General features: G+C 38.1%; 3 protein-coding genes across 4 annotated transcripts in view; all 3 read left to right on the top strand.

Annotated features, from left to right (window-relative positions):
• Positions 1 to 33: 33 nt before the first annotated feature.
• On the top strand, positions 34 to 10,175 carry LOC148840120 (cell cycle control protein 50A-like). The gene is made up of 7 exons (XM_088937338.1): positions 34 to 569; positions 1,573 to 1,692; positions 5,467 to 5,574; positions 6,771 to 6,858; positions 7,031 to 7,177; positions 7,289 to 7,495; positions 8,616 to 10,175. The coding sequence occupies exons 1-7, from the start codon at positions 321 to 323 to the stop codon at positions 8,807 to 8,809; spliced, it is 1,113 nt and encodes a 370-aa protein (XP_088793464.1). The 5' UTR covers positions 34 to 320; the 3' UTR covers positions 8,810 to 10,175.
• A 1,155-nt stretch (positions 10,176 to 11,330) lies between these two features.
• cox7a2b (cytochrome c oxidase subunit 7A2b) lies at positions 11,331 to 19,425 on the top strand. The gene is made up of 4 exons (XM_088937351.1): positions 11,331 to 11,402; positions 12,016 to 12,105; positions 15,913 to 15,997; positions 19,188 to 19,425. The coding sequence occupies exons 1-4, from the start codon at positions 11,385 to 11,387 to the stop codon at positions 19,241 to 19,243; spliced, it is 249 nt and encodes an 82-aa protein (XP_088793477.1). The 5' UTR covers positions 11,331 to 11,384; the 3' UTR covers positions 19,244 to 19,425.
• A 7,606-nt stretch (positions 19,426 to 27,031) lies between these two features.
• The window catches only part of col12a1b (collagen, type XII, alpha 1b), a 95,450-nt gene continuing 94,522 nt past the window's right edge, over positions 27,032 to 27,959 (top strand). For both annotated transcript variants that reach the window (XM_088937317.1, XM_088937325.1), the window contains exon 1: positions 27,032 to 27,159. The gene's annotated coding sequence lies outside the window, so the exon portion shown is untranslated. The remainder of the gene's footprint in view (positions 27,160 to 27,959) is intronic.

Raw genomic sequence — 27,959 nt, 5'->3', positions numbered from 1 at the left:
CCCAATACCACCCATAGGAACCCATAGGAACAGCGCGCGTCCGCTCTGCGACTAACAGACGTCATCACGCACGGTACGTGTTTGGGATTTAGAGGCTTCCTGGTTTTTATTTAGTAGCTGCTGCTTTTCCTTGATGGGGGGTGGATTTTAAAGACATTTCTTCTAGAAATTAAAGGTTAAAGGAGTATCGTTATTGATATACTTTTTCATCGTAACGAACTACATACATGTAGTTTAGGGCGCCGGTGTTTCACCGATCGCAGCCTCTCGTCCTTGTCATTCTTCTGTGTTTTGCGGTGCAGCCAAACGGAATATTAGCCATGATGGCGTCTAGCTATAACGCGAAGGAGGAAGACGGTCACCACTCCGGGGCCTCCGGGCCTGGCGGCGGTGGGGCTATCAAGAGCAAGAAGCCGGACAACACGGCCTTCAAACAGCAAAGGCTGCCCGCTTGGCAGCCCATCCTCACCGCGGGCACGGTGCTGCCCGCTTTCTTCGTCATTGGTCTCATCTTCATCCCCATCGGCATCGGGCTCTTCGTCACTTCGAACAACATCAAAGAATTCGAGGTACGGCGGTGTTTGCATGAGCACAGTAGTAAGGGGTAACTGCGAGGTGTCTTGGGGGGTACTGCGAATCACCTGTAGCGATTTCAGGGCTGCAGGTCTCTGAATGATACACTACAGCCTGCGGTTCTGTGTACACTCGGATATCAACACATTATCGTCTCGGCACCAGTCTTCTACAGTGTTATTCAGTAATGAACTTTTAAATACTGTAACTCAGTATTTTTTTTTGCATTCACCCAACCTCGATTAAGTGAATGTTTTTGTTAGGTATGATGAAGGGTGTGAATACGTATTTCTGCATCTCTGTTGTGTTGAAATGCACTAGCACTCAATGTTGCAACGTCCATGGCCACACTCTAAACACTTGTTTCTTAAGATTTAAGCGCCGAAGTGTCTTCAGTATAGGGGCATCAGTTTTGCTCTTTCAGTATGCCCAGTGTATATTTAGTGCAGTTTGCATTCTGATGTATTGCTATGGTAGTTTTTCGTGAGGTTAAATAAATATTTGATCTTAACATGGAAGGCATATGCAAAGGTAATTGAATTTCTGTTAGCTCATTCGTCCGTGTAAAAGAATGCCATTGTGTTCAATCCGATAAGATGACTTCCTTGCATTTACAATAGTTAAAACTGGTACAGTATTTGGTTTTCAGGCATGTGTAGACTTTGGGCATACGGTTTATGCTGTGGGTTACAGTAACAAAACAAGTTCTGTATGTCTTTCAACTCTGCAGAAGAATGAACGTGAAGCTATGCACATTACTGCACTCTGATTGTCTTCTCTTAAAGGCATACTTTAGAAGTGTAATTTCAAATCCTTTTGTCCATTTAATCTCTTCATTATTGTGAACAATGCTAAAAATATTGTTATACTGATCTTATTGTAAGTATGTACAGATGGTTTTGTTCCATATTGAATTCTTGCAAGTACATAAACCAGTTTCTCGTCTCTTAAGAGCTTATTGATTATCCCCTAGTAATAGCTGTGCCTTCTATATTCCAGATTGATTACACTGGCATTGACATGTCTAGTCCCTGCTTCAACTGTTCTCAGACGTACAGCTGGAACAGCACAAAGCCTTGTATGTGCTCTGTCCCTTTTACACTGGACCAGCCCTTTGAGGTAAGACCAAAGTGATGTGTAAGTTTTAGAGTAACTATAACTTCATCCATTACACTGAGTCCAGTACAGGGTCATGTTGAGCCAGAGCCTGAGCTGGCAGACGAGATATGAGGTCTGAAAGACCCTGGATGGGACAATTATAATATTATGAGATGAAAACTAATATCCATCCACATCAGATCAAAGTTTATTTATCAAATGCACAACAATACAGTGTGCAGCAGTAGTTGCTGGCAATGAAATATCTCAAGAATCACAACATTAAGGTTACGAAAATAAGGTAACATGATAATAGATAATAATGTAATAGAAATGGAATAAAACTCAATATGAATAGAGCTGCTATGTGTCCATGGTGTATGCAATATATTATGTCCAAGTATTGCAGTATGCTGAACTGTGCCAATATTCAAACTTATGTCTATAAGTGTTTGTCGGTCATATCTAATCACTGAGCAAACAGTATGTGCAGTTAGCAGTACGAAAAACAACAAAAAATAAAGAAATAGACAAGGATGAATGGGAGCTCGCAGGACGGCAGCCTTCCCTGTCGGCGCCATCTTGCAGATCTTTTCCATCCATTTTCTAACCGCTGTGTCCGGTTCAGTGTCGTGGGGGAGCAAGGTGGGATACACTCTGGATGGGACGCCAGTCCATGGCAGGCAGACATAGACACATGCTCACACCAGGCCCAAGTATGTCTCTGAACTGTAGGAGGAAACTGGAACACCCAGAGAAAACCTGTAACATACATGTGGGGAACATGCAAACTCCACACAGATACCCCATGTCTTGTGTCGAACCCAAGCTCCAGCAGTGCTAAGTGCTGAACTGCTGTGTCATCTTTAAATTGGTATATTTTTTGGAGAAATAACTCTTTTCTCCTTAAGGAATTCCTGTGCATGAGCACTGAGAGAATAATTACTAGTAGTTGGCTGGAATATGTGTAAAAAGTGTGTCCTGTCAGAATATTGTATTGGCTTACATTTATTGATTAAATGTTAGATTGAGGTGCCTTTTCAGATGAGCTTCCAGATTCTCATCTTCTTGCGCTGCTATTAACCATGCTCACGATGTCCAAAGTCTAGCAGCACTCATGAATCAGAGTTATTTCTCAATGAATAATTCACGCAATGCAATGTTAGGTCTGGAAGTGATGCACACACGATCCACCTGAGACACAGCTGGATGACTTTTGTTTGATTCATGAAAAACATTCACCTCTGAATTTTACATTGGTTGAAATTAACCCAGTCATGTAATAATTAGCCGTATGTGAAAATAGTGCATTCTAGAATCCCAAAAGTTTTCTTTCTTTTCAGTTTTTCATTCTGTCTTAATGCAGAGTATTTTTATTGGAAACTCAATCACAGTGAGATTAATGAGTCAAGCCTGCTGGAAGATGCATCATCTGTGACAGCTTTTAATTATACATAAGCTTGGTACTTTTTAATATTTATGTGTTTGCTATACCCAAAATACTGCAAGAAGCATTTACTTTTTAAATGTTAATTTATGCTACCTTTGATACCTGTTAATTGCTTTCTCAGGTGCAGAGGAGGTGATGATCAGCTAACTGTTCATTGTGTATGTTAATTGACTGCAAACTTTAAACCACCTCAAATCACTTTCATGTCTCTCACAGTGACTAAGTGTATCTAGGCTTGAAAATAAAAAGTGGGGAATATTTAATACAAGAAAAGTTTACTAACGAGGTTGTTAAGCCTATCTCAGCCGGTCATTAGTAGCTTGTTCTGTAAATTGTCTAAATCCTCACATTTTCTGACAACATGTTTTCAAGTTTTTGTGCCTCCTAGCTGTTATATTAGTATTTAAAGCTAAAGAACATGTTATAAATGATTAAGCTCTCACATGCTTTGGGTAGTTAAACAGGTCAAAACTACTAAATCGGCACAAGTTCTTTAGATTAGAGGATGTTTTATTACAGTGTTTTGTGGATTGCTAAACTGAAAGTCGGTCATTGCAAATCTATTTAGATGCACAGCGTCTGATATCTTTAAGTCTAACGCAGATGTTACAGACTAGGGATGGTCAGGAAAAGAGAGTGCAAAATCAGATAATCAAATCTGAGTAGTAGGTCTAATCTGGTCACGTGAGTTCTCTGGTACAGCTCTGGTAATAATTCAGAGGTAACCATGAACAGACAAATATTTATTGGCCACACTGAATAATAAACACAAAACATCACACAGCCTAACTAAGACATTAAAGGTTACACTATATGTAAGTCGGCATGTCTCAGAGACCTGTGTTCTATAGACCCAGAAACACAAAGCTAGCCCTTCAGTCTGACATCCTGTGCAACAGCTTGACTGGCCGGCAGGAGTGATGAAACTTGTGTCCCAAATAAGAGTATGACCCAGCACTAAATCTGCCTTCCTACAACATGGATGCCCCAACATTAAGGGGACTCTGTCTTCCCATTCAAAAAAACGTTTCACTATGACTAGAAGAGATCATCTTTAGCCTGGGTATTCCACAATAAAGAAATTCAGAATTTTAAAAATAAATAGGACGGTAAGCTGTCTGAAACAGGCTTTGCGTTACTTAGCCAGAAGCTGGTGTCCAAGACTGATCAGAACAAGGTCCTCACATGGCACGTGTTTAGAGGAAGAGGAGGCTGATAGTGTTTCTTCTCTCTGCCTCTCTCTCTACCCCCTCTTCCACTATCTCACCCGTACTTTCTCCCCTGACTTTTTATCCTGTTAAATTGGAGTAAACCAGAAAAATCCCTTTGATCAAATCTGTGTCTGAAGGCTCAGTTGAAGCCGGTTAAACTGGAATTCTTTCTTTTTATGGCAGCTTAACTCGTAACACAGATTTTGAGTTTCTAAAGAGTTTTATGCTATCTTCAATGTGCTGTAAATGTATTACAAGACTTTAACTTCAGTTGAATGGTAATGTAAGCCCAGAGCGATTAAATAAAACATTTAGCCTTGTTTTCTGCATTGAGTGTTGCTATTCTTGAAGCCAGCCTTGTGTATTGGAAAATGCTTTACCTTGGGCAGGCATTAGAGTGAGCAAATGAGGCTGGATTTAGGGAGCATTGACATTCAAATGAAGGATTGTTTCGAATAGGAAAGGATGGTTTTGAATGGGAAATTAATTAGTGATTTTTGAAGTGACATTTGAGGAACCATCCCTGCATTGTTTGACAACAATCTTAAAAAAAAAACCTTTACATTTTGAAAATCGAAGCATTGATTAGCAACTAGGCTCACCCAAGACGTGCTGATTTTACATCCAATCCTGGACCGCTTCAGTCACTTGAAATGTAAAAAAAATAAATAAAACAATGCAAAAGGAATTTCTGCAGAGATTTTAAATAAGGTTTGTTAAAGTTAATGTGTGCAATATTACAGAAACAGTTCTTAAGATAGGAATTTAATAAATTACAAGGATTGGTATAAAAAATTGAAAATAATACAGATCTGTTTTAGGGAAGCACAACAGAGCACCACATTCGTTTTAGGATATTTGAGACCACATCTCCCTGAACAGCAGCGGAGAAAAGTTATATTACTCTTGGGAACTATAAATGTTGGTTGAGATCCATGGAGCCTGGATGGGCTGAATGACCTCTTCCTGTGTGGTAACCCTTCTCTGTAAACTCTTCAGCTGAAGCAGGGGGTATTGTAGGACATCGGGGTGTGATCTCACATAGCCCACCGACATGAATAGCTGGGTAAATCTGTCCGATGTATACCCTCGTGTGGAGCGAGACTCCACTTGTTGAAATCTGCTTTCCTCCAGAGCAATGTCTTCATGTACTACGGGCTTTCCAACTTCTACCAGAATCACAGGCGGTATGTGAAATCGAGAGATGACAGCCAGCTGAACGGCGACAAATCCTCGCTGACGGTAAGCGCTGGCCATGAATCGGAATATTGCCGTTGTTTCAACGAGGCTTTTCCAAGGTAGGGGGGTAGTCCCCGGTGCCCTTAAAAAACACGACTGCCTGTAAGCTAGAAACAAAACCTATATACTGTGTATGTAGAATTTGAAAAAACTGCAAGTCAAAAATGACCAGAGTAATGCAGAATTGCATGCATATTCAAGTTTGCAGGTTTAATTACTGATTGAGAAATAAAGAGCAACTTTTTTGTCTTAATTTATGGACATATGAGAACCAAATATGCAAGCATTTAAGTAGTTCATGTACACTTTCAGTATAATATTAAATAAACAATTAATGATCCTGACAAGTAAGGGACCTACAAGTATTTAATATTAATTTTCTATCTTGTGTGACAATTTTAAATGATTTATAAATGTTGGGTCTCTCTTGTTTGCTCCTGTTTATCAAATGTATGTTTTTCATAATGTCTTTAAAATGAGATAATTCAGTTGGTTTTGTCTGTGTTAGAGGTCACAATGTGGTTTGTTCCTTTTCGGAAGAGAAATTGCATTAAGTGTCTGAAATGACAGACACGTGTTTCTTCTTGTAAATGTTAGAATTATATGTTCAATTATTTGCGGAGCTCAACAACAAAGTAAGTGTATTTCATATTGTATTTGTGTATTTAATGCCTTTAAGCTATTGTGTTGTTGCCATTTGACAAAATGTAGACATGGCAAAGGTGATTAACATTTTTTTATACCTGAAGATCTAATATTTTCTAATAAAAGTTCCATATTGTTCTGCTTATGGAGCAAACGGAGGATACAGTTAGTCCAATTTCGATGTTCCAGAGGATTCACTACCAGAGTCGCAACTATGTGACAATGATAATGCAAATAAGCTCTGTGTCTTTGATGGAAAGTTTGAAGTTCTTTTTGTTTCAAATCTTTGAAAGCAAGATTTTATACATTCAAAGTATAACCATTCAGTCAGTGGGCTCCAGCTTTCTGTAACAGAAGGTAAAACAAAATGAACATAGGACAAAAAGAAATAGAAATAAACACTTGCTTTAGTGGACACCATTACACTGCAATTAGGTATTAGGTATGTTTTTTCCTAATAATGTAAATGTCAAAAATGATTCATTGCAATAGAAATCTCTTAAGAGTAGATGTAGACTTTTCTTCTTTTTAGCTTATATGCGTTACTTTTACAGAACCCCAGCAAGGAATGTGAACCATACCGCACGAATGAGGACAAGCCCATTGCCCCCTGTGGTGCTATTGCCAACAGCCTGTTTAATGGTAATATCTTTCTATACAGAGCATAGAAAAACACTGTCCCATGACAGGAGGGCTATATTCTATATTATATATGATAGCCTGTATCTTACAGCGGCATTTGATGGATTGTACATATCCTCATGGTCAGAAATATAAAGTTTAATTTTTTTTTTCCTTTTCTCGCCTCTCCAAGACACCTTGGAATTATTTTACAACAACCCCAATGGCAGCTTAACCCCTATTGACCTGTCTAAAAAGGGGATTGCCTGGTGGACAGACAAGAATGTGAAATTTAGAAACCCGGGTGGATCAAACTCTAACCTCACTGCGGTTTTCCAAGGTACAGTACGCGATTTGTAACCCTCAAATAGGCTTCAGAAGCCACTCCAAGGAAATTGTGGACATCTCATCTGCCACCTTTTCCTCTTTTTTTTTTCTTTCCCCGGCTCAGGTACTACGAAGCCTGTGAACTGGCGCAAGCCGGTGTTCGAGCTCGACAGTGACCCGGACAACAACGGTTTCATCAATGAAGACTTCATAGTGTGGATGCGCACTGCAGCCCTGCCTACATTCCGCAAACTGTACCGCATAATCGAGAAGAAGAACAACCTGATTCCCACTCTGCCTAGAGGCAACTACACCTTAAGGGTCACCTACAGTATCCTTTCATCCACAGATTGTTTTTTTTTTTTAAGAAAAAAGGTTGTGTTATCTTAGTTGTGTTTTCCTGAAAAATAATCCAACTGCATTGTCGTTTTTCGGTACTAGAAATACTCCCATGTGATGCAAGGTGAGTAGCTCGTCTGTTTGAAAAACGAGTTTTACTGATGCAGTTAATGTTTAATAGCCTTTCACTATGCACAGTGCCTGCGGATTAATTCCCGCTGAAGAAATGAGACTCTTGAGATTTCTTTTAAAATACTACAGAGTCGGTCAAGAATGCAGAAAGCGTCTTTGGTGATGGAAACCTAGCTGTTGCAGGCTGTCCTTGTGGTAAAGTTTGTGATTTAGAGCATTGTTTCCACTGCAGAATAAGACGCGCAACATTGCTTGCTTGCATAGAGAATTGGAAGTAATTAGTGGTATTTGAGTTATAGGAAATGTTAGGTGGCAATAAGACACCTTTCATGATCCAAAGGAAACTTATTTAAAACGTGTAAATGTTTTAATTTGGGATATTTGATGTGAATGATATTCAATTCACCTGGGCTAAATTGTATCCCTTAATTAAATAAGATTAATACAGCCTTTCCTTTGAAAACGATAGTCTAAAACTTTCTATTATATTAAGTATAGGTAATCCCAGAACTGAGTCAGTACACGTTGAACTGCAAACAGTCAAGTTAAATCTGTACACATTAAATAAGTGCACAGATTTAAGGCATTCAGATTTTTAGGAATAAACAGGCTATAAACGAATTAGACTATCATCAGATCCTTTTTTTTTCTTCTCCAATACTTTCCTATACATTTTTTTTTACTAGAAAATGTTTAAACTGTTTCTCTGTTGCCATTAGAATCAGAGCTACCATTATTCAATTGTCTAAATTGAGATTTTAAATGTACTATAGGTAGGACAGGATAATTTAAGAAACTAAATCTGCTTAATACTTTTTACGTAAAGATTTAAAGTCACAAGGTACCATGGTTGATTAGTCTCAAGGGTGAGTATATATATTATTTTGAAGTTTTTTAGGATTGTGTTTCAGATGGTTCTTTCAATCCCATGCTCTAGTTGTACTGTGTGTCTCCTGTGTTCCTTTACACCATGCCTTCAGACTACCCTGTGCGCAGTTTTGAAGGCCACAAGCGAATGATCCTGAGCACCATCTCCTGGATGGGAGGAAAGAACCCATTTTTGGGCATTGCCTACATCACTGTGGGCTCCGTCTGCTTTTTCCTGGGTGTTGTTCTGCTGATAATACACCACAAATATGGAAATCGCAATAACAGTGCCGACATTCCCAACTGAGCCTGCTGAGGAACGTACTGTGCATGCGCGGTCCAGTTTGGACCACTAGCTAATAAAGTGTAAAAGCACTGGTAATCCTTAACAGCGTCTGTCTTTTTGATACACTTGTGTATTTTATGTATACAGGTGGACCACTGTGTTTTCAGCAAATGATAGGAAAATACCAGAAAAGATAGTCCTTAAATGAATTTAAAATATTTAAAAGCTGTTTATTCTTTAACTTTCTTATAAAAAAAATGCCTGTTCTATCCTTTCTTGGTTTCATGGAAACAGCATGGGAATCTTCTGAAAGCGATGGTCCGTCTCTATTGATAAAACTAGTCAGAAAATACATTGGCGAAAGATGCAGAATTTAAGCCGACTTTATACTGAATTAAAGCAATGCTTCTTATATCCAGTCCTGGGGCCCATACACCTGCTGTTAATTGTTCCAGCCCAACTCTCACTTATACAATTGAACCCTAAATGGACTGAATAACAGGACCCATTTGAAGTGTTTTGATTGTTTTCAGGTGTTACGTATGCTGGAAGCTGTCTTTTAACTCTTGTTTCATAAGTAACTTGAAATTCCAAACTTTTGAGTAGAAAAACAAAGTTTAAAATAATTTAAAGAAGCAACTGAATTTAAGCTGTTATTCAGTTTTAATTTAATTTAAGTAATTCAATTTAGCTGGAATGAAAATGGGCAGGTTTGTGGACCTCAAAGACCAGGATTGGGAACCTCTCCATTAAAGAATATGGCTGTTAATGTTTCTAAACATGAATTTAAAAACATTCCCGCTGATTTGGCATGTTCTTTGCTGGGTGAATGTACTACTCTGATTTATTTATTTTGTTATTTTTTACCTCAGAGGCCAGTTATTATGGGCTTTGCTGTGAAACGCACCAAAATGTAATGACGTCTTGTTCCATTTCATTTTGAGTTGATGTGTTACAAGTCCATAGTGATGGCAACAACCAGAATTTGTCATTTTTTAAAATACTGTCTAGTCAGTTTTAAGATACATGTTCTGTTTTCTGTAAAGAACAGAGTGTCCTTTTTCTAAGTTATAGTATGCCTGGGAAAATGTTGTGACTTTATCATATATGAAGAGAGCACCTTGAAATGTACTGCATAATGTGTTAATTGAAAATTAGGAATTTTAAAATAAACGTTATTGGAAGTATGTCACCTGTCAAGTCAAGATGAATACGTTTGAAATTACTTTGAAAATTAAATTAGACAATTTCCACTTCTTCTCCCAATATGGCACTACCCTGCAAATTCACAACATTCACCAAATAACGTGCACTTTACGATTGCGGTTGACATTTTATTATGTACAATATCTTCTTTTAAAAATAAATGTGTTTTCTTTGGCCTGTATAGATGTTCGTTTTGGATTTTGTAAAGAAGAAGGTGGTATTTTATTCTGAAGAAATTTTTATTGGTCACCAGATAAATGAAAATAAATGTGGAAAACTGCTGTTCTAGCCTTGTCTTTTAGGAAAGGTCATGGGATTAACATAATATGAAATTAGTTATCTATGGCACACAGATATATATATATAATATGAGAGTAACATGTTTTATATAGAGTGAGTGAAGTTAAAATGGAAGTAACATGTTTGTGATAAACAAATCTGATGACATTCACCATTTAAATTTTTGTTAGCAGAATATGTTCAGTTAATAATTTCATTGTTTTAAACATACAATAATAGCTGGTTCAGGGAATTAGGAGGGAGACAAACTAAAACATTATGTTAAAATGCAAATTCCAATTTCATATATAATTTAATTTTTGATGAAGTGTAAAAGCCTTCATATTCACCCTTCAAGGGGTGGATGTGTATGTTTAACGTGGAACACTAACTTTCCTAGAAAGAGTAGAAAGCTTTAGAAGTAGAAAACCGCTGAGACAGTTGTTGGGCGATGTGATTTGTAATTCTTTTCAATTAGCATTAAGAAATACAGAAATCATCAAGGTTTTTTTCAAAGAGACTTGGCATCCATTCCTTAAATAGTATTGTGGAATATTGGCATGGGTTATTAGGAGGAATAAATGAGATCAAATACTGGACTTCATCCAAAAGGTATTTCCTTAATAAAATTATACAATTGCTGTTACAATTTTAACAGCTATCTGAAAAGACTTTATATTAATCATAACTTAGTTCTACATTCTCTTTTTGGAAACAGACTTGTTCAGTATAATCGAAAACGTTCTAGAAAAATAGAACTAATTTTATGTTAAGAGAACATAAATATTATTACTGCCTCCACAGTAATAATAGACTGTTTAGTTTGACAATTTGATAACCATTTAAGATTTTTTACGATTAACAAGAGCCCATTCATTGGTTCTCCTTTTTATATATATTTCTCTTTTTTTATGTTTGTTCATTCAACATGTTAAAATAATATTCAGCTCCTTATTTACAGACGCTTTCTAGCAGCCACTTCCGGCGAGGTCACTGTGACCTGGAAGAGATCACTGTGCGCAGTGGTTTATGGGATACTGCAGGAAATAGTTTGTTCCTTGATGCCCTTGTACTTTTGCACAGTAAGGAGGAAACTGTGAAATCAATCAAGATGTTCAGAGCCTTCCTGGTAAATACGGTTTGTTTCTTATGTTCTACTGTCTTATGAAGAAAGTAGAAATGATTGTGTGTTTGTTCAAATGTGCCGTTTTCACTTGTTGTTCATTTTTACATTTTTATAGGTTTTATCTTATTGTGAGGTTAGCGGTCACACAGTGCGCTAAATGCATTAGGCCAGTATTTACTTTTATGTATATGTTTGTGTTCAGCACAGAATTGTAGCGAATTTAAAAATAACTTCTTACAAAAGAGAGGGAAAGGGGACTTGACTGTGGAAACAGGGCCGAGGTAGATGTCATGTTGTTGATTGCAGAGAAAAGTTGTGTAGCCAAATTAAAGAGGAGGCGCAGCTCTTGTGATAAAATAAATTCTGTCTTTCCTAGTTGGGCAGACGGGTGATGGTTGCCAGGCTAGTATTTGTGGAAAACTTTGCTTCAGAGAAGCGTTTTCCCTTTTATTTGCGGAAATGTTTGCGTTCCCGTTAACATAATTTCGTACAATCAACAGGATTTTATGTGGTATTTCTTTTTAAAACCCGTTAGTTCTAGACGTGCTCGAAATTCAGTCGAGCTGGTTGTGAGTGGATTCCGACTTTACTGACGGTTGATGTGTTTGTGACTCAGGGTCTCCGTCAGCTCTCGCAGCGGACGCTCAGCACCACGGCCCGCAGGCAGGTCCAAAATAAGGTTCCGGAGAAGCAGAAGATCTTCCAGGTGAGGAGCAGGAAATCTCCCTGCATTACAGAAAAAAACCCCCCAACCCAACAACAGATGACTCCTACGTCAACAGAATAGCTCAAGTGTTCAAACACAATACATTGACACATTTAAACGAATAGTAAGCCAGTCTATGAAGGAAGGTGTTCGAATTTGTTTTTTGAGTATTGGATTTGCTTTGTCTGCACAAAGAAGACGGTGTTCTCAGCCAAGAAGTTGACAAACGTCTAGCATAATGTCAGCTGGAAGCATCGTTAAAGGCAGTTACTGGAATGTACTAAAACCATTCTAGTTTTAAACTATCTGCAGCTAAACGATGTTCTGTTTGCATGATTGCAAAGGCCATGGGGATTTTGACCTGGACTCAATGAGAAAACCACTTTCCCATAAAAAACAAATAGTTTAGCCAGAATTTCACACCCATGAGCAAAGGAGCTCTTCATAATTGAAAACGTTTACTGGCTCAGGTTATTTTTAGTACATGACAGACACGATGAGCTATGAAGAAAATCTTTAAATATTTTTTAAATACTTTAACCATATAATTCTGTTCACTGCAACTTTGAGGTGTATCACTAATGTTTTACTTGTACAGCCTTGTGCAGTCATAAGTCACAGTGGAATAACTGTAATGGCTCTATGATGATACTTTATGCAATGGTAAAAACCGGCATTTGTGTGCTACATTCATCATGGTGATCAGTGGTACTAGAGTCAAGGTACAGTCGGGGAAAAAAACTACAAAGAAGAAAAACAAGTCAGAAGGTCAGCTTAGTGACCAAAACATCTGATCTACTATGTTATGATCAATAAAAGATGTACGGTTTTAATTTTCTTAAATTGTGTGTTGCACATTTTTTTTTTATTCTAGGCATGCATATTAGAAAGGTTGCCATTTGTTTTAATTGCTGATAACAATTAGCTTCTTTATATCTCCGGTTGATTTTGGTTTCGTTTTCATGCTTAAACTGAAAGCTGTGTAAGTTTCTGCCTTTCAGAAACTGCTGGAACAGCCTTTACCTCCCTGTTCATCATAATTTGATTTTCTAGGTATTTACTCAATTTCAGGTAACATTCCCTTACAATTGTGTGCCTTTAGCTTCTTCACAGCTTTTGTCTCCATCTCAACCTGACACTGGTGCCTGCCCGGACTCGCCTTTCCTTCAGATTCCTTCTTTGAATATTGTCATTTCTGCATTGCATCTTAAATCTCAAAGCTGACGGATGTCCTTTAAAAATGAAAATAACTGTCTGATTGTAAGGTGTAGTTTTATGATTGTGTTTTTAAGTGCTAATGGGTGTAAGCGACTTGTGCCTGTCAATTATGGCAACCTTAGTCTCTCCACAAGCGTTTTGGGTGATTATGAAGGACAGCCTGACACTTGACTGTTGCATGCTTACCCAAGTACACCTAGCTCTATCCATTGACCAGGATTTTAGTTTGGAAAGTGACCTGTCTAAACCTCCCATGTTGCACTAATAGCTGAAGTCACAAAGTGTAGATATTAGTGACTCTGTCTTGTACAACAGTGCATTAAAATCATAACTCATAAGCAATACACTGGTACACCATTTTAGTGCCTCTTTAATAGAATATCCTCCATCTTATATGGGAGGATGATTTAAGATGTAGTCTGATGCATAAAGGCTCTCCTATTTTTAAGGCATTTTTATATTGGTTACATTGCCAGTAAAGCTGTATATACAGATAGACAAAAAAGGGAAATGCCAATGTAAAGTGACTGAATACAGTGATCGACCATCTAGTTTTGCCAGTACAGCTTGTATTTGGTTTGGCATGGAGTATACTGACATCTAGAATTCTGCAGGAAGGAAGCAGAATGATATTATGCAGCTCCAACCGTAGTGCATTCACATGTGCTCTGCGGATGGGGACATATTTGACTTGTAAAACATAAGACATGCCAACCTGCAGGAAAGAAATACTGCAACATGGGGTGAAGGTGATCACTCAGTACCATTAAGTAGTGATTAGCATTGTCCTTGTCTTCCTGTGGAATAAGTGCACTCACACTGTACTAGGAAAAAGTGCTTCACAACATTGCAGAACAGAAACACCAGAGCCCATCACTGTTGGCACCAACTAGGGCTGTAGAGTTTTTTAGTTTGGCGCCACTCATGCACTTGGTATATGGTGTGGGATGATTCATCTGATCTGATCACATTTCTTCACTGCTCAGTAGTCCATTGCCTGTGCTCTCTACATCCTGGGACTCAAAGTCACTAAGGTCTCCTGTTTAAGCCATGATACTTAAATTTTTATATGTGAGCCTAATCATGCTGGAATGCTGTTTGCGTAACATGTGAGCCACACCTAAGTGGAAGCTCTCAATCCTTCCTTCATTTACCATGTTATCTATATTTTGACCACTGCCTCTAGCATTTAAGGGTATTTTTTTGTTAAAGAATCAGAGAATGTTCAAATTTAACTGTTTTTGTTAATTGGAATTGGTGCAGTGTATTGGCAGTATATATCTGTGTCAATGAGTGATGTCAGTTTTTGCATTAAAGTTAAGTTTGCAATTCATTCCTAGGTTTTTATTCTTCTGTAGGCTGACAGATAAGTATTTCTGACAGATTATTGTGGTTCAGTTCTGGACTGTCTTTTACGCATGTGGTGTGAAAGCAGACTAATGCTCTATTAGTGCAATTAAATTGAGGCTTTTGCGAATTCTTCTGTTTAGGTCTGTTAATTCCTAAAGCATTACAGAACATACAGAGTTCATTGATATATTTATTTTTGCTTCCTGAGTAATTTTTCCAAGTAAGAAATATATTATTGCTTAGCTTCTGTTTTCCAGTGTCTCATATTAAATGGGTTAAGCAGGCAATTACTTCAAATACTACAGATCATAGCACGATTTAAGAAATGATCTAGAAGAGAATAAGAGCTGCTTTTTAATATACTTTGTAATGAAATCATGGTATAAGAAGATGTGGGTTTTTACAAAAAAACAGCGATACCACACTAAGTGTTATGGGCCGCATACTGATTAAGAAAGGTGGGTGGGCAACCATCTTGGTTTTTGCAGTGATTCTGCCTGGTACAGAGTTGTTTGGCTACCCAGTCTTTTGACACAAGCAGTTTCAAAAGGAGTGAATAAGTAAAACCAGTTTAGGCCTCCACTACTTTGACTCTTTTTCTCAATGAATCCATGAAAAAACAAAAATATTGACGCAGCTACCTACTTGAACTAGTTCTAGTTGTTAATTATGCCCCGACATAAAATCATGAATTTGTGACTTAAATATTCAAGAAAAGGGGGAAATGGTTTGACCTGTTGTATATTTGAGGGCTAGTGTTAGTTCTGCGATACTTTAATACAGGATTTAAGGACCTGCTATTGGCATTTTTGTTTCTCTAATCCATTCAGTGCTTATAGCTCTGTAGCAAGCATCAGCTGGTGTGACAAAAAAACACTGCATGCATATATTGTACACAAATGTCCATAGTTGTCAAATTCTACATTTTTACTTAGTTTGCACATACATTTTATGAAACATGTTAAGAATCAATTGGACCTACACTAGAAGACAATCTGTATTATAAAAGTAAAATGAAAAAGCTTACTTTTTGAAATGTTAGAATGAAATGTTAGAATGTTATTTCATTTTTGTTTTATGAACTATAATACTGTATTGCGTTATGCCCACACAATATGCATGTATAACAAAGAAATGTGGTTCTAAAGGTGCTTTTAAGTGTGTTAATGGTTTTGGTGTAATTGTATTAGAGTATAGATTGTGGCATATGAGTTGACTTGTACTGTATCTGTGTTACAGGAAGACAATGGGATTCCAGTGTACTTGAAAGGAGGGGCAGGAGACACTGTTCTGTACAAGTGTACAATGGCCCTTACTGTTCTAGGTAAGTGACAGTGAAAAGACTCAGGGAAAAGCTTCTATAAGACTTAGAAATTTAAGGAGTTGCATTATTGTATATAAGTGTATCATTTGTAAGTATTAAAACTGCACAGACTGTACTATGCTCCTTTTGAGTTATATCATCAGCATTCGTGTCATTTGTATCCTGGCATAATACTGTATGAGAGAAGTGTTGCTAGTCACACAGAAAAACTAAAAGTGCAGCCTCTGGGCTCATGGATCCAATTTAAGAGAAACGTCTGGAACAATTCCCCCTGTGTCTGTAATGATGTAATTGGCCTGTGGTAGAAATGAAAAACGAACACTGCTGTGATCCTTCCTTTTGAGTCATAATTAAAAGTTACAGTCCACATGTGTAGTTTTCCAAGTGCTTTTGAATCATTTCTTAAATATATATCCCAACTAGAAAACTGCAAGCAGTTGCAAGAGCTTCCAAGTAAGAGCCTACCCATGAAAGTGTGGCAAAAAAAAATCTAAAAAGATACATCAACGGTTTCTGAAAAAGAGCAGCTAGACGTATGGGCTATGTCATGCCAAGGAGGTGATGACACGTTGTGGGTGTGAAAGGTCTTACTGCAACTTGAAGTGCAAGTCTGAACAGGTTTTAATTTTTTAAAATGTGCCAAATTTCACGTCAGTCAGGGTGGCAGATCACACAACTGCCCCAGTTTGAAGATTGTAAACAAAATGGTGGTGAGGCAGGTGTCTTTGTAGAAGCAGGGATCCCATTTTAATATGAGTGAATTGTATTGTCACTCGACTTTGATACTTGCCGTGTTTTGGAATTAATTGAACAGCAAAAAATGCGTGTCGGCTAGAAAACAGAATTGCAGTCAAAAGCCAATCTGATTTGTAGGATAAATCTAGATTTCCGTGTGTTGTAACTACATTGGTAACTACACGGATGTCTGCCAAATCTGGAGTCAGCCAAACAAGTTTTGAAGATGAGCAGTCCGTGTTATGTTTTCAAACAGGTGATGATCCATTGTGGGCATATAACATATTGCTGCACCATACAGGGTGCCAGCTTGAAGCAGGTCTGGGTATAAAGAAATGTCAGTTTCCAATTTGTAAAAACAAAGGCAGCTGTTGTAGTTTCTGCTCAAACACCATTTTGACTTCCCTTAATTGCTTTATCGCTAGACTTCCTCGTTTGGTGTTAACTGGACAAAGCTCTCTTTAAAAGGAGTGGTTTTAGTGGTTATGTTTCGTTATGTAGCTGATGACTTGGTGTGGGTGGGAAAAACATTGCAGCAATTTGTGACGTGTGAATCAGAACCAGATTGGGCAGTTCATGAAATCATACAGATCAAATTCAGGCAGTGCAGTGTCTCCCAAGACAAAAGAAGCAAAACCATCGACTAAGCAGCCCGAGTTGGAGGAGCAAAGTGGGTGGTGAGGTGGCCATCAAGGGTACAGGTTTAAACGTGTACAAGACACCTACAGTATCTTGCGAAAGTATTGATCCCCTTGCAATGAACCCCCTGTTTATTAAATTACAAGTTTTACCCTTTTAAAATTTTTAATTAACATGAATGCTCAAGCTATATATTTATTTGCATGAGTATTTACCCAATTTGTTGTGGCAAATCGTGCGTAGTGTGCAACAACGTATGTGGTACTATCAACATGTGGCATGAAGACAAAATTGGAATTTTTGGTCAAAATGCAAAGAGCTGTTACATTTGGTGCAAACCCAACACCACAGATCCACTAGCCAGCACCATCTCTACTGTTAAGTGGTGGTGACTGCATTATATTATGTGACAGCATGTTCTAGAATTTTTGCAAGAAAGGGTAAGGCGAGAATTGTTTAGATTGTCCAGAGCCATGTTAAGCTTTTTTGGCACAGGGGTAATAGCAGCAGTTTTGAGGACCGTTGGTACAATGCCAGTGCTCAAGGATTCATTTATTATATTGAGGACAATGGGGCAGAGAGAAGTGAAACAGGACTGAAAGAATGTGGTGGGAAAGGGATCTAATATAGAGGTGGTGGATTTCACATGTGAGACTAGTTTACTGAAGGATGCAGAGTCAATAAGAGAGAGGTTGGAGAGAAGGGAACCAGAAACGTATGACAAGCAGGGAGGAGGTATGGAAATGATATGCATTGTGGAGAGAATGTGATGCCGGATGCTGTCGATCTTGGAGCTAAAGAAATCTAAAAATGTGTTGCGATGAGGCGGTTAATGTGGTGGGGCAGTTAGGCTTGAGCAGTCTGTTGATGGTGGAGAAAAGGTGTCTGGGGTTGTTATGGTTATTTTCAATGATGTGAGAGAAGTAGGTGGATCTAGCAGACTCTATCGTGTCCTTGTTTTCAGACAAGTAATCTTTCCAAGCTTGATTATGTACGTTTAGGCCAGAAAGACACCACCTATGCTCAAGTATCCAGGAGACTGCCTTCATAGATCGCAGATGGTCAGTGTACCAGCGGGCAGAGCGAGAAAAAAAGATGGTTTGAGTTTTTAGAGGAGCAAAGGTGTTGAGAATAGATAAGAGTGCTATTAAGCAAATGTATTTTGTCAAATAAGCAAATAACCCTTCTCACGAGTTCTTAATTACTATTGAAACCCTCTTCTTTGTGACTGTCATTCCAATCCTAACACTAGCCCCTTTGTAATTCAGTAGAACATATTTGTTAAACTGAAGAAAAGTGCAATTTCTGCAGCACCCCACCACCATTATTACTGAATGGATTTTCCTTCATTTTCAGGTACTTGGTAATTGGGTTAAAAGTGTTTGGAAACATTAAGTATCATTGTTAACTCCTGGATTTGGAATTTTGCTGTTCTTAATGTCTCTAAAGTTACCTTTGCTTAGTGTATAGAAGAGTGTTATAAAATTATGCATTTAAAAAAATGTATGTGTTCGTTATCGTATGTGTTCAGTTATTTGCTACTAATTTATTTTTAAAAGGAATATTTTTAGTGGTTTGGTTAGTGTTAAATGCATCACATATCCCCCATTGACCCAAATGCAGTCAAATAATTCTAAGTGCCTTGCTATATAAATGGAAAACCCTCCATGTTCCATTGTATAAAAATCCAGTTGTAACCTTGACAGGATAGAGTGATTCCAGCTGGAATGTTGTTTTTTTTCTTGGCACTAGTGGTTGGGCTAATTTTATTTTTTATTGTATTCATATTTTTCCATCCTATTGTTTTTCATTGCAGGAACAGGTTTCGTGGTATATGAACTGGTCAGTGCAGCATTGCCCAAGAAGAAGTGATTCCCTTCATTGAAGATCCAGATGTATAACTTTTAAATGACTTGGTCCAATTGTAAAAATTCCATATTATCTTCAGGGAGCTGATTTGTCCTTGTCATAATGGGCTTTTTCACGTGTAATGGGATCAATATTTATTCACTGTACTGTATCAACTGCAGACAATAAAGGCAGTACCCCTTAAACTTTTAATTGTGGTTTATTGTTCAGTTGCAGATAAGCATAGTGAACAGCAGCTTAAAAAGCAACCTTTGTAGTAACTTGTTGCAGTTCTTAAGTTCTTAACCCCTTTGTGCTTTCTGAAGACGTGAATGAAGTTGTCCCAGTCTTCCCTACTCAACATTAGAAAATATACATACTGTAGAATGATCTGAAAAAGACAATGCATCCATCCTCTATGATAACATAGGAAAAAAAGCCAGGAAAACAATGGAATGAGACTGTAAAACCCTAGAACTGAATAGGACTGATTAGGGAGGGAAAAAGTGAATTTAAGTTTCTTAACGTGATCCTAAAGCAAACTAAAAATGTTATGAGGTTTCTTAGAATTGTATTGACATCTGGAAGCAACATAAACAAAGAGGAACAAATGTAATTCCTGATGTGGGAGGCTATTAACGCAATTAATTTTTAACAGCTGCTGCTTTCTGTACATCAGATTGCTCTTACATCAGACCATTACAATGCATGAGGGTTAACACCGGCTTCCATTTCATATGGCAGTCACTCACTTGATGGGTGTTCTCTGAGGGCTACCTACTGCTGTTTTTATTCCAGTGTTTTAAACTGGATGGGAAGGCTGCCCCTTTTAATGTCAGTCCAGTTTTAACATAAGATCACCAATGAAACGCAAACCCGAAAACGCGAGTGGAAAGTGAGGAAAAATGTATTTAAAATGGAGAACATTTTACACACTGGTCAGGGACATCTGAAACAAGCCACCCAGCCATGTTGTTAAAGCCAGCACTGACTCCTTGCATGAAATAGCTGGATAATATTCTATGATCCGTCATCTACTACCAACCAAGATGGGCTGAATGTAACTTTTCTCCTATACTAATTGTTGGTGCTTGTTTTCCAGCTACAAAACACCCTTTCACCCATAATTCCTTCTAAGCAATCGCTGCATCCAAATATAATATTCAGCAATGCGTTTTGGCTGATTTCTACATGTTCTTCAAATTTACAAAGGTGTAATTTTGTTTACACCAGTTTGCATGTGAGGACATTGGTTTATTACACCAAAAAACGTTTGTTAGCATCTAGCAGCAAAAAAGGACAAAGATACCAGAGGCTAAATTTGATTTTTAAGAATGAAATGTTAGCCAGACAAGGTCACCAATGAGTGATCAACATCGCCTGACAGTATGTTCTGGTTTAAAATAAGGCAAAACAATCAGCAGTTTAATGGGTATATGAACTGAAGAGTATCATGCCCTGTTTTGTGAGTCATAAATTTTTGTGATCTTGATTAGCAAAACAATTGGGTTCAGAAGAGGAATCATGTGATCGCAAATAACAGTCTTCAAGCCCCACCTTTATAGTGTAACAAAGGAAAACAGACCTGATTTGTACTGATATATTTCAAAACGTACCTAAACAGTTTCGCTTAAGATATTTTGTTGGAGGAGGAATGCAGATAACTTCTGCATTGAGTGCATTGAAGGCTTGAACACTGCAGAATAAACACATGAGGAAAACATTTTCTACTATCTTTGTAAGTATAGACAGTAGAGGTCTGATTCAGGGCTTAAGTGGAAGAAAACAGTTCATGACCATGCAGAGTTCAAAGAGTATGGAATATTCTCAAGATTTACAATGAGTGAGTCAAGTGTGAGCACAACATGCCATTACATTCCATATACAGGGGTATAGTTTAAAATTACATACACCAACTTGCAGATATCTTTTCTGTATTATTTCTTTTGATGTCATTTAAACCAGTTTTCTATCACTGATATTGCAATGTTAAAAGGTTTTGGGAAATCTCCAAGCAGATAAGACCAAGACAGCTCTGGGATATGTCTGGTCCAATGTAAGGAAGCAGCTTCATTTGGTTGTTGGTTCCCTAAATTGATGACATTTATAGTTTTATTATATTCATGTATTAAATGGTACACTATGTATATATAGTTGCTGCAGTTCTCTTTAGTAATATGCCGTAAATGTTTTCTCATTAAGTCACGTCATGGTTTATCAAAACATTTTAAGACAATTGCCAAAGGTTCAATGTGTAAAGTAATAGAGCATGCAATGTTAACGACTGCATTGGCTTTGAGCGCTTTGAACACGGAATAGAACAATAAAATCAGGGATACATATTTCCAGGGAAAGTTGAAGCATTGTGAATATAATTTCCAGGACTGGCAATCCTGCAAAAAAAAAATTGACAAAGTCCAATAAAGTTTTGATTTAAAGAAATCCTGGAAAAAGTAATGGAAAACCATGACAAAACTGGAAATATGGTAATAGAGCTATGATCAAGGATGCAATATGCTAATACAGATGGTATTTATATTAATATTAAGAAAGCCTTATAACCAAGCTTGCGTCCACATACGATCATTTGGTACTTATTTTACATCTAGCAAGCAGGTTTGATAGGGTAAATTGTTGGTGCTGGGATTGTACTGTTCTCTTTGCAGCAATATATTTTAGAACAAGAGAAGCAAATACATTTCTGTACATTTAAATATAACTGGTTTCATGGAACAAACTACCAAGCTGTGCTGTAGATATTGGTTGATGATGATCTTTAAAGCACTATCGTGATAGTATATCTGGAGAACTAGCAACCAGACAGACTGGATTATCTAAAACATTACATATGTTCTTCATTTTTTTTAAAACAATGTGTTTCCCAGTTCAAAGACGTAGACAGGCAATTTAATTTGGGTTATGGCCTCAACGAAACGGTCAATAAAAACAAAAACTGGCACAGTCTGACAAGCATGGGATGATGAGAGCATGGGGTGATGAGTACACATTTCTAACTAAAACTACACAAGTATCTTAAGGTTTTTGGGGTCCATCCCTTACATTCAAATATTTTTCATGTTTATTGCAATGAGATGCAAGATCAGAATAGGCCTTTTATTTGCTTCTTTTGTTTTGTATTGTACGGTCTTTTAGAAAAGGAATCTTGGGTCACTACAAAAAACGATGTCTACTAATTGAAATAATTATACAATGAAGTATTTAACACCAGAGGAGGAAAGGGCTCTGCAGTCCTTTATTAGAGATGCTATCTATCCCTGGTCTACTTCAAAGGATTTAAGGGTGTTAAACTGGGATGCTGTGTTGATGACTTTGTTCCACAGTTTGTTTCTCCACACAGTTGCTGATGCTCACGGAACTCCCTGTCACTGCAGAATGATCCAGTCTTGTTTTGTTACAGTCAATCATATACCAAACAATTCAATTAATTATCATTCAATTCAGGTCAATCAATTGGCAATCAATCCCAAAGTAAGACCTCACACTTTTGCTATACAGCTCTGAGACTCATGCGTAGCAACCCACGAGAAACAGGTTACTTCATAACACGATCCTTGTATGAGATAGGCCCATAATGGATGAAACTTTAGACCCACGAGCTAATCTCAAATTACAAATCCTGTAGCTGATAATCGAAAATCTGGAGTAGTTAAACAGTAGTTCGGGAGGAGGCCAGATTGTAATCTTGCACTTCTGCTCTCATATGTATAAATATTTGACATTCAGTTAGGAAGTGCATCAGCATGCAGATACATATTTTGCCTGCTGAGCAATCCCCTTAGCCATAATCTTTTCTAGCTCATCCTTCTCCACTCCATCTTCACCCTTGCAGCTGCCTCCCTGGTTCATTCCTTGAAGGGAGGGGTTTGGGATCTGTCAGCCTTGACCTTACGACCATGGTAGTGTCTCTCAGCCAGGCAAGTTAGAATCAAACATAAAATATTACTGTACGTAGGCTATTACTTTATATTGGTTATCTTGCGACATTAATTAGAATGTGACTGAACTACTAATTTTGAGAATTGCACGTAGCTCAAAGTTTTGCTTTAATCTTGATCTTATTCTTTCTACCACTGCTTCATGATAAAAATATAAGACAAAATAACTCATTATTGTCACGCCCTCTGCAGCCAGAGGGCGCTCCTACTCTGTCCTGTCCCTAGTTTCCTGTGCTTTGCTGTCCTTGCGGTGTCTCTCTCTCTGGGGCTATATAGTTCCAGGTCACTGATTCACCTTCACTCAGCATTGACGTTCGGATGTCGTGAGACCCGCCTAGCACCTGGTTGCACCACGTCCGCTGCCTGGGCTAATCCCCTGTTCCACCGCTACCCATATGGGTCTTTTTCCGCTCTCCTGCCTCTCCACGGTTCGTCCCTTCCGACATCCGTGACAATTAACGGTTCATCTTGCCCTTTTTGAGAAATACAAAAATGTTTTTCTTCTCCTTTGGAATGATAAAAATAACAAGAAACACAGCGGTGGGTTTCATGTTCCAGCGGCCACTGATTCCTAAGTCTTTCAGAAACGCCAGCTACACCTGTGTTAAAAAAGTAACAGACTCAAATGTAATTTTCCCAAGAAACATTCAAGGAGTGTCATGAAAATTGGGTGGAGAACTGTTTTAAGACTTAAAAATATGCACAGAAAAAAAATTATTGGGTTTTCTGCTAGTTATGACCATGAAATAAGGAATCCCTGAAACCGAGAATCAAATGTAATGAGCTCAACATACCTAAAATTTATTCAATTGCCACTTGGCATTGCTTCAGAGCATCTTCTCATGCTGCAAATGAGGTTGTCCAACAAGCAGGAAATTCCACTCTTGCTCAAGGCCACATCTGAGCTCATGAAAGTTTCTTGGATGTGATTGATAACTGGAAGCCCAGGCATGCCTGATGGGATGCAGATTCAGTAGTCTTCTGAGCGCTCCATATAGGCAGGTAATAATCCAGCAGCAGAATGCATATCTGACACACATTTCCGTCCATTGCAATCATATGGAGTTCAGAAAAGTTCAAGAGGAAGGTTAGACCCTGATCTCACAGACTCTTGCTCACCTCCGTTTGTAAATCTCAAACCCAGATCTTCCCTTCGTGTACCTCTTTCGCGTTCAGCCATCTCTGCTGTCCCTCTTTTCAGGGGATTGGCTCCCCCCACATCACCCCTGGGTCGCGCTAACCGAGCCAGATTCCACATCGTTCACTCCTCCGCCCCTTCGAGCAGCCTGTCCTCACGGCCGGGCCGCCACTCCCTCAGCTGAAGAAGGCTGAAGAAGGCTCCACGGCCGAAACGTTGTGTTCTCTTTCTTCTTTTTTTCAGCATGGAATAAACCTATTACTTGTTCCTTTGCAGTATGAGCATTTTACCACTTGCATCACTAGAGGGCAGTGTTTACCCGGCAATCGTGTAATATATACATATGTGGTAATAGTTTAGCCACTGCACCCTACAGAAAAGAGAAAAAGATGTGTTTCTAAAAAAAGAGCCAGGGTGTTCTAGCTATTTTTCGTTATTGGTAACTTACTGATCCAAAGCTCTCATTCAATAATTTCTTGACGGATATAAGAGAGCCAGTTTCAACAACAGGACTAGTTAATTTTTGCTCCAGACATTCACAATCCTTGGTGTAAAAAAATCTGCCCACTACTTTTGTTCTAAATTCACTGCTCATTAATCTCTGCTTAGGCCCTCAGGTCTAGTTTCACTGATGAACCTGAAGTAAACTTCAGCAGTAATTTGATTTTCCAGCTTGAATAAATACAAACCAGACAGACTTGATGGGCAGAATGGCCTCTGCTTGTTTTAAAGCACTCTTATGTTCTTGTGACACATGTGAAACAAATTAAGTCACCACCAGTGTGATGAGTGCATCCCTGTTGGGATTTGATAGCAGTAGTTCTTGGGCTGCAAGCACAGCTTCCTGGACAGGAGATTAGGAATTTGTCTTTTTCACATACCCCAGCTTGCTCTCCATGAGATACACAGACAGGGAGAGAAGCTTGGGGTCAGAGCTCAGGGTCAACCATTTATAAGGTGCCCCTGGAGCAATTGGGGTTAAGGGCCTTGCTCAGGGGCCCAGCGGTCTAGGATTACTCTGCCGGCCGTGGGATACGAACCGGTAACCTCCCAGCCACAGGTGCAGATCCACAGGAGCAGATATTTGTGACCTTACATGATCTGTTGTGTTGATATTCTCACTTTTGGCTTCCTGAGTTCTGGAAGAATCACAGAAAGTGCAAGTCAAACCATCAAATTCATGATCGAAATAGTAAATTAGAAAACAGAAATTTCAGATGTCAGTGAGAGGTTTGCTTTGCATCAAGCCTAGTTTTATTTGCGTAACATTTGAAAGACTGGTATTGTCGTCTTTGATGACACACTATATGGTTCAAAGTTATTCTCTTGTTTTTCCTACAGTATGTTGGTTGTAAAAGCATCATGCTCTACTAATAACCATGGACAGTTATATTCTGTTGATATCTGTGCATAATAACATTTTAGCCTTTTTGATCATATGGAAATGAAAACGGGATTTACCCAAAGGTAGACCTTTCTTCTTGATGTGCAGCTGAATGGAAGCTGACTTGAACTACAAAATGGAAGTAAAGTAGAGATTGTGTTTCCTGAGGGTCGACTAATGTTCCAAGATCTGTTATTACACTATTACCCAATTTCATGCTCATTCTAGGACTTTAGAACCTCTACTCCTTAAAAATCAGGGTTTACTTAAATCCTACTAGACTTTGGTTAATTTTTCAAATAACAAAAGATTGAATAACAGCAACAATAATAATTCATCTTATGATTTTGGCTTTGTAGAGTAATAAATGAGATTTAGAAGCGTCTAATTGTTCAATTTATCAAAATAAATGTTCCTCAGAGAATGTTCATACACTGGCTTTCTGACAGATGCCATCAAGAAGAATGCTTTCTTCAGAACAAGCACACTTAAGATTGTGAGAGCCTTTGAAATCAGGCCAATATGTCTCACTTTTACCTTATATCAGCTGGTTTGTACTATATGTACTATCCACCTCTGTTACTTTGGTATTCTGTTCTGTACAGTGGATAATCTAAGAAATGAATTTTTTGTAACACATCTAAGCTATAAGTATTTAAACTTTCAGTTTAATATCTGTAACTTTTTGATGACTTAAAGAGTAGATGAACAGTTGTATGGAATTGTGTACAGTCTGTAGCTTATGGTGTTACAAGATGTAGCTTAAATACTCAGTTTTGAGCACGGAGGCATCACGCAGTAGTCTATAGGAGAGTGTAATTAAACAGATGGTTCTCGTTAAATCTATAACACACTTCAATCAAAATGAAACATGGGCTTAAATACCTCTCAATCGACTTAGTAAAACACAGTAAATTAAGGGGGATATCGTTTCTGCTTCTTTAATTGTGTTCCTAAACGAAATAGTATTGGGTTGTTTAAGATTTTCCATTGTTCCATGTTAAAAAAATCGCCCTCAACAGTTGCCAGCAAAAAAACAAGCTCTCTCATGGTTTCCAAACGCAGATGCTATCATTCGAGTATTTACAGAAGACCTGTGGCACAAAACCCTGGGATGACCATCATGCCAAAGGAATGCAAAAAGTATGCAGAAGTTTCCAAAAGTATATCCCCACTTTTGCGATATTTCATATATCAAAACCATGGCAAGATTCCACGCTAGCTGGATTTCGTAATAGCTTACGATAGTAAAACGAGAGTTGGGAACAGCCCCCTATTAAGTAGCAGATCTGGGAGAGATTCTTCCCACTTGGAAAGAGGCTTCCTTACTGGAACATTTGTAGCAGGAGCTCCAAACTACCGGCAGCACGAACTAGCCGACCACCACATCATCTGCATCAGGGGCATCTCCAGGCACGAAGCTTCTCTTTTTCATTTTGCCCCCTTTTTTTAAATTCTCCAGGTTTGCATTTTCCTTATTTTTTAAGAAATATTCTATTACCAAGCGTTAGTTCTTTATTTTTTGCTGTTTAAAATTTAATCCTTAGAGGTGTGAAGCGCTAAAATGCTCAATTTTGCAGCCTGCTGGTTCTGTCAGTGAATTGGTTAGTCAGTCTTCAGACTGCACGTCTGTGGAAAGGCTGGAGGTCTTTTGTTGGAACTATGACCCAATATATTTCTATTATTTACGCTGTATTACAAAACAAATACGTGTTATAATGTATCAATCGATAAAATATCAAATTCTGAGACTTTTATCAACAGATTTGACTTTTTTTTCATCCATTGGAGATTCGTGATACTTTATTCACGTAGTTGTGAAAATCTGACAGGTGAATGTCTGGTCTTCATTTTTCAAGCGTAAGAAAAAAGGGGGAAAAGCACACCGCTTTTATTTTGAATTGCAAACGGCTATACGTTCTTGATTTATGAATTAATTCAGTTTTCGTTGGCTGATCTATTTTATATGCCTTGGAGAAGAACTGTTTCTGTACATTGCATTAACAAGATTAATATACATTTTAACTAATTCCTTAGAAATGTTTTTGAACGATTGATTACTTTCTCATGATTTTAACCTAGTTTTTTATTACTTTTGGTGATTCCTCATCTGACCGCTTTAAGCTATCAAAATGGCATTAAATTTGCTTTGTAATAGTGCTCCCAAATATGCCTTCAAGGATAACGAACGTACAGCTTTTTGAAGCTTTCGGGGTACTGCATATTAAAAAAGGAGATTATTTCGGACGGGGATCGAACGTA

This window comes from Atractosteus spatula, chromosome 2, assembly GCF_055471065.1.
Source record: "Atractosteus spatula isolate fAtrSpa1 chromosome 2, fAtrSpa1.hap1, whole genome shotgun sequence".
NCBI classification, from domain to species: domain Eukaryota; kingdom Metazoa; phylum Chordata; class Actinopteri; order Semionotiformes; family Lepisosteidae; genus Atractosteus; species Atractosteus spatula.
Note: the sequence above shows the minus strand (reverse complement) of the source record. Positions and strands in the feature narration are given on the sequence as shown.

Bases quoted from the DNA above. Each gene is read 5' to 3' on its own strand.
- cox7a2b (XM_088937351.1), top strand. The intron at 12,106-15,912 runs GTGAGGAGCAGG...TCTGTGTTACAG, and splicing joins AGAAGCAGAAGATCTTCCAG to GAAGACAATGGGATTCCAGT. The intron at 15,998-19,187 runs GTAAGTGACAGT...TTTTCATTGCAG, and splicing joins AATGGCCCTTACTGTTCTAG to GAACAGGTTTCGTGGTATAT.
- LOC148840120 (XM_088937338.1), top strand. From the start codon at position 321: ATGATGGCGTCTAGCTATAACGCGAAGGAGGAAGACGGTCACCACTCC. The intron at 5,575-6,770 runs GTAAGCGCTGGC...TTACTTTTACAG, and splicing joins GCGACAAATCCTCGCTGACG to AACCCCAGCAAGGAATGTGA. The intron at 6,859-7,030 runs GTAATATCTTTC...CGCCTCTCCAAG, and splicing joins TGCCAACAGCCTGTTTAATG to ACACCTTGGAATTATTTTAC.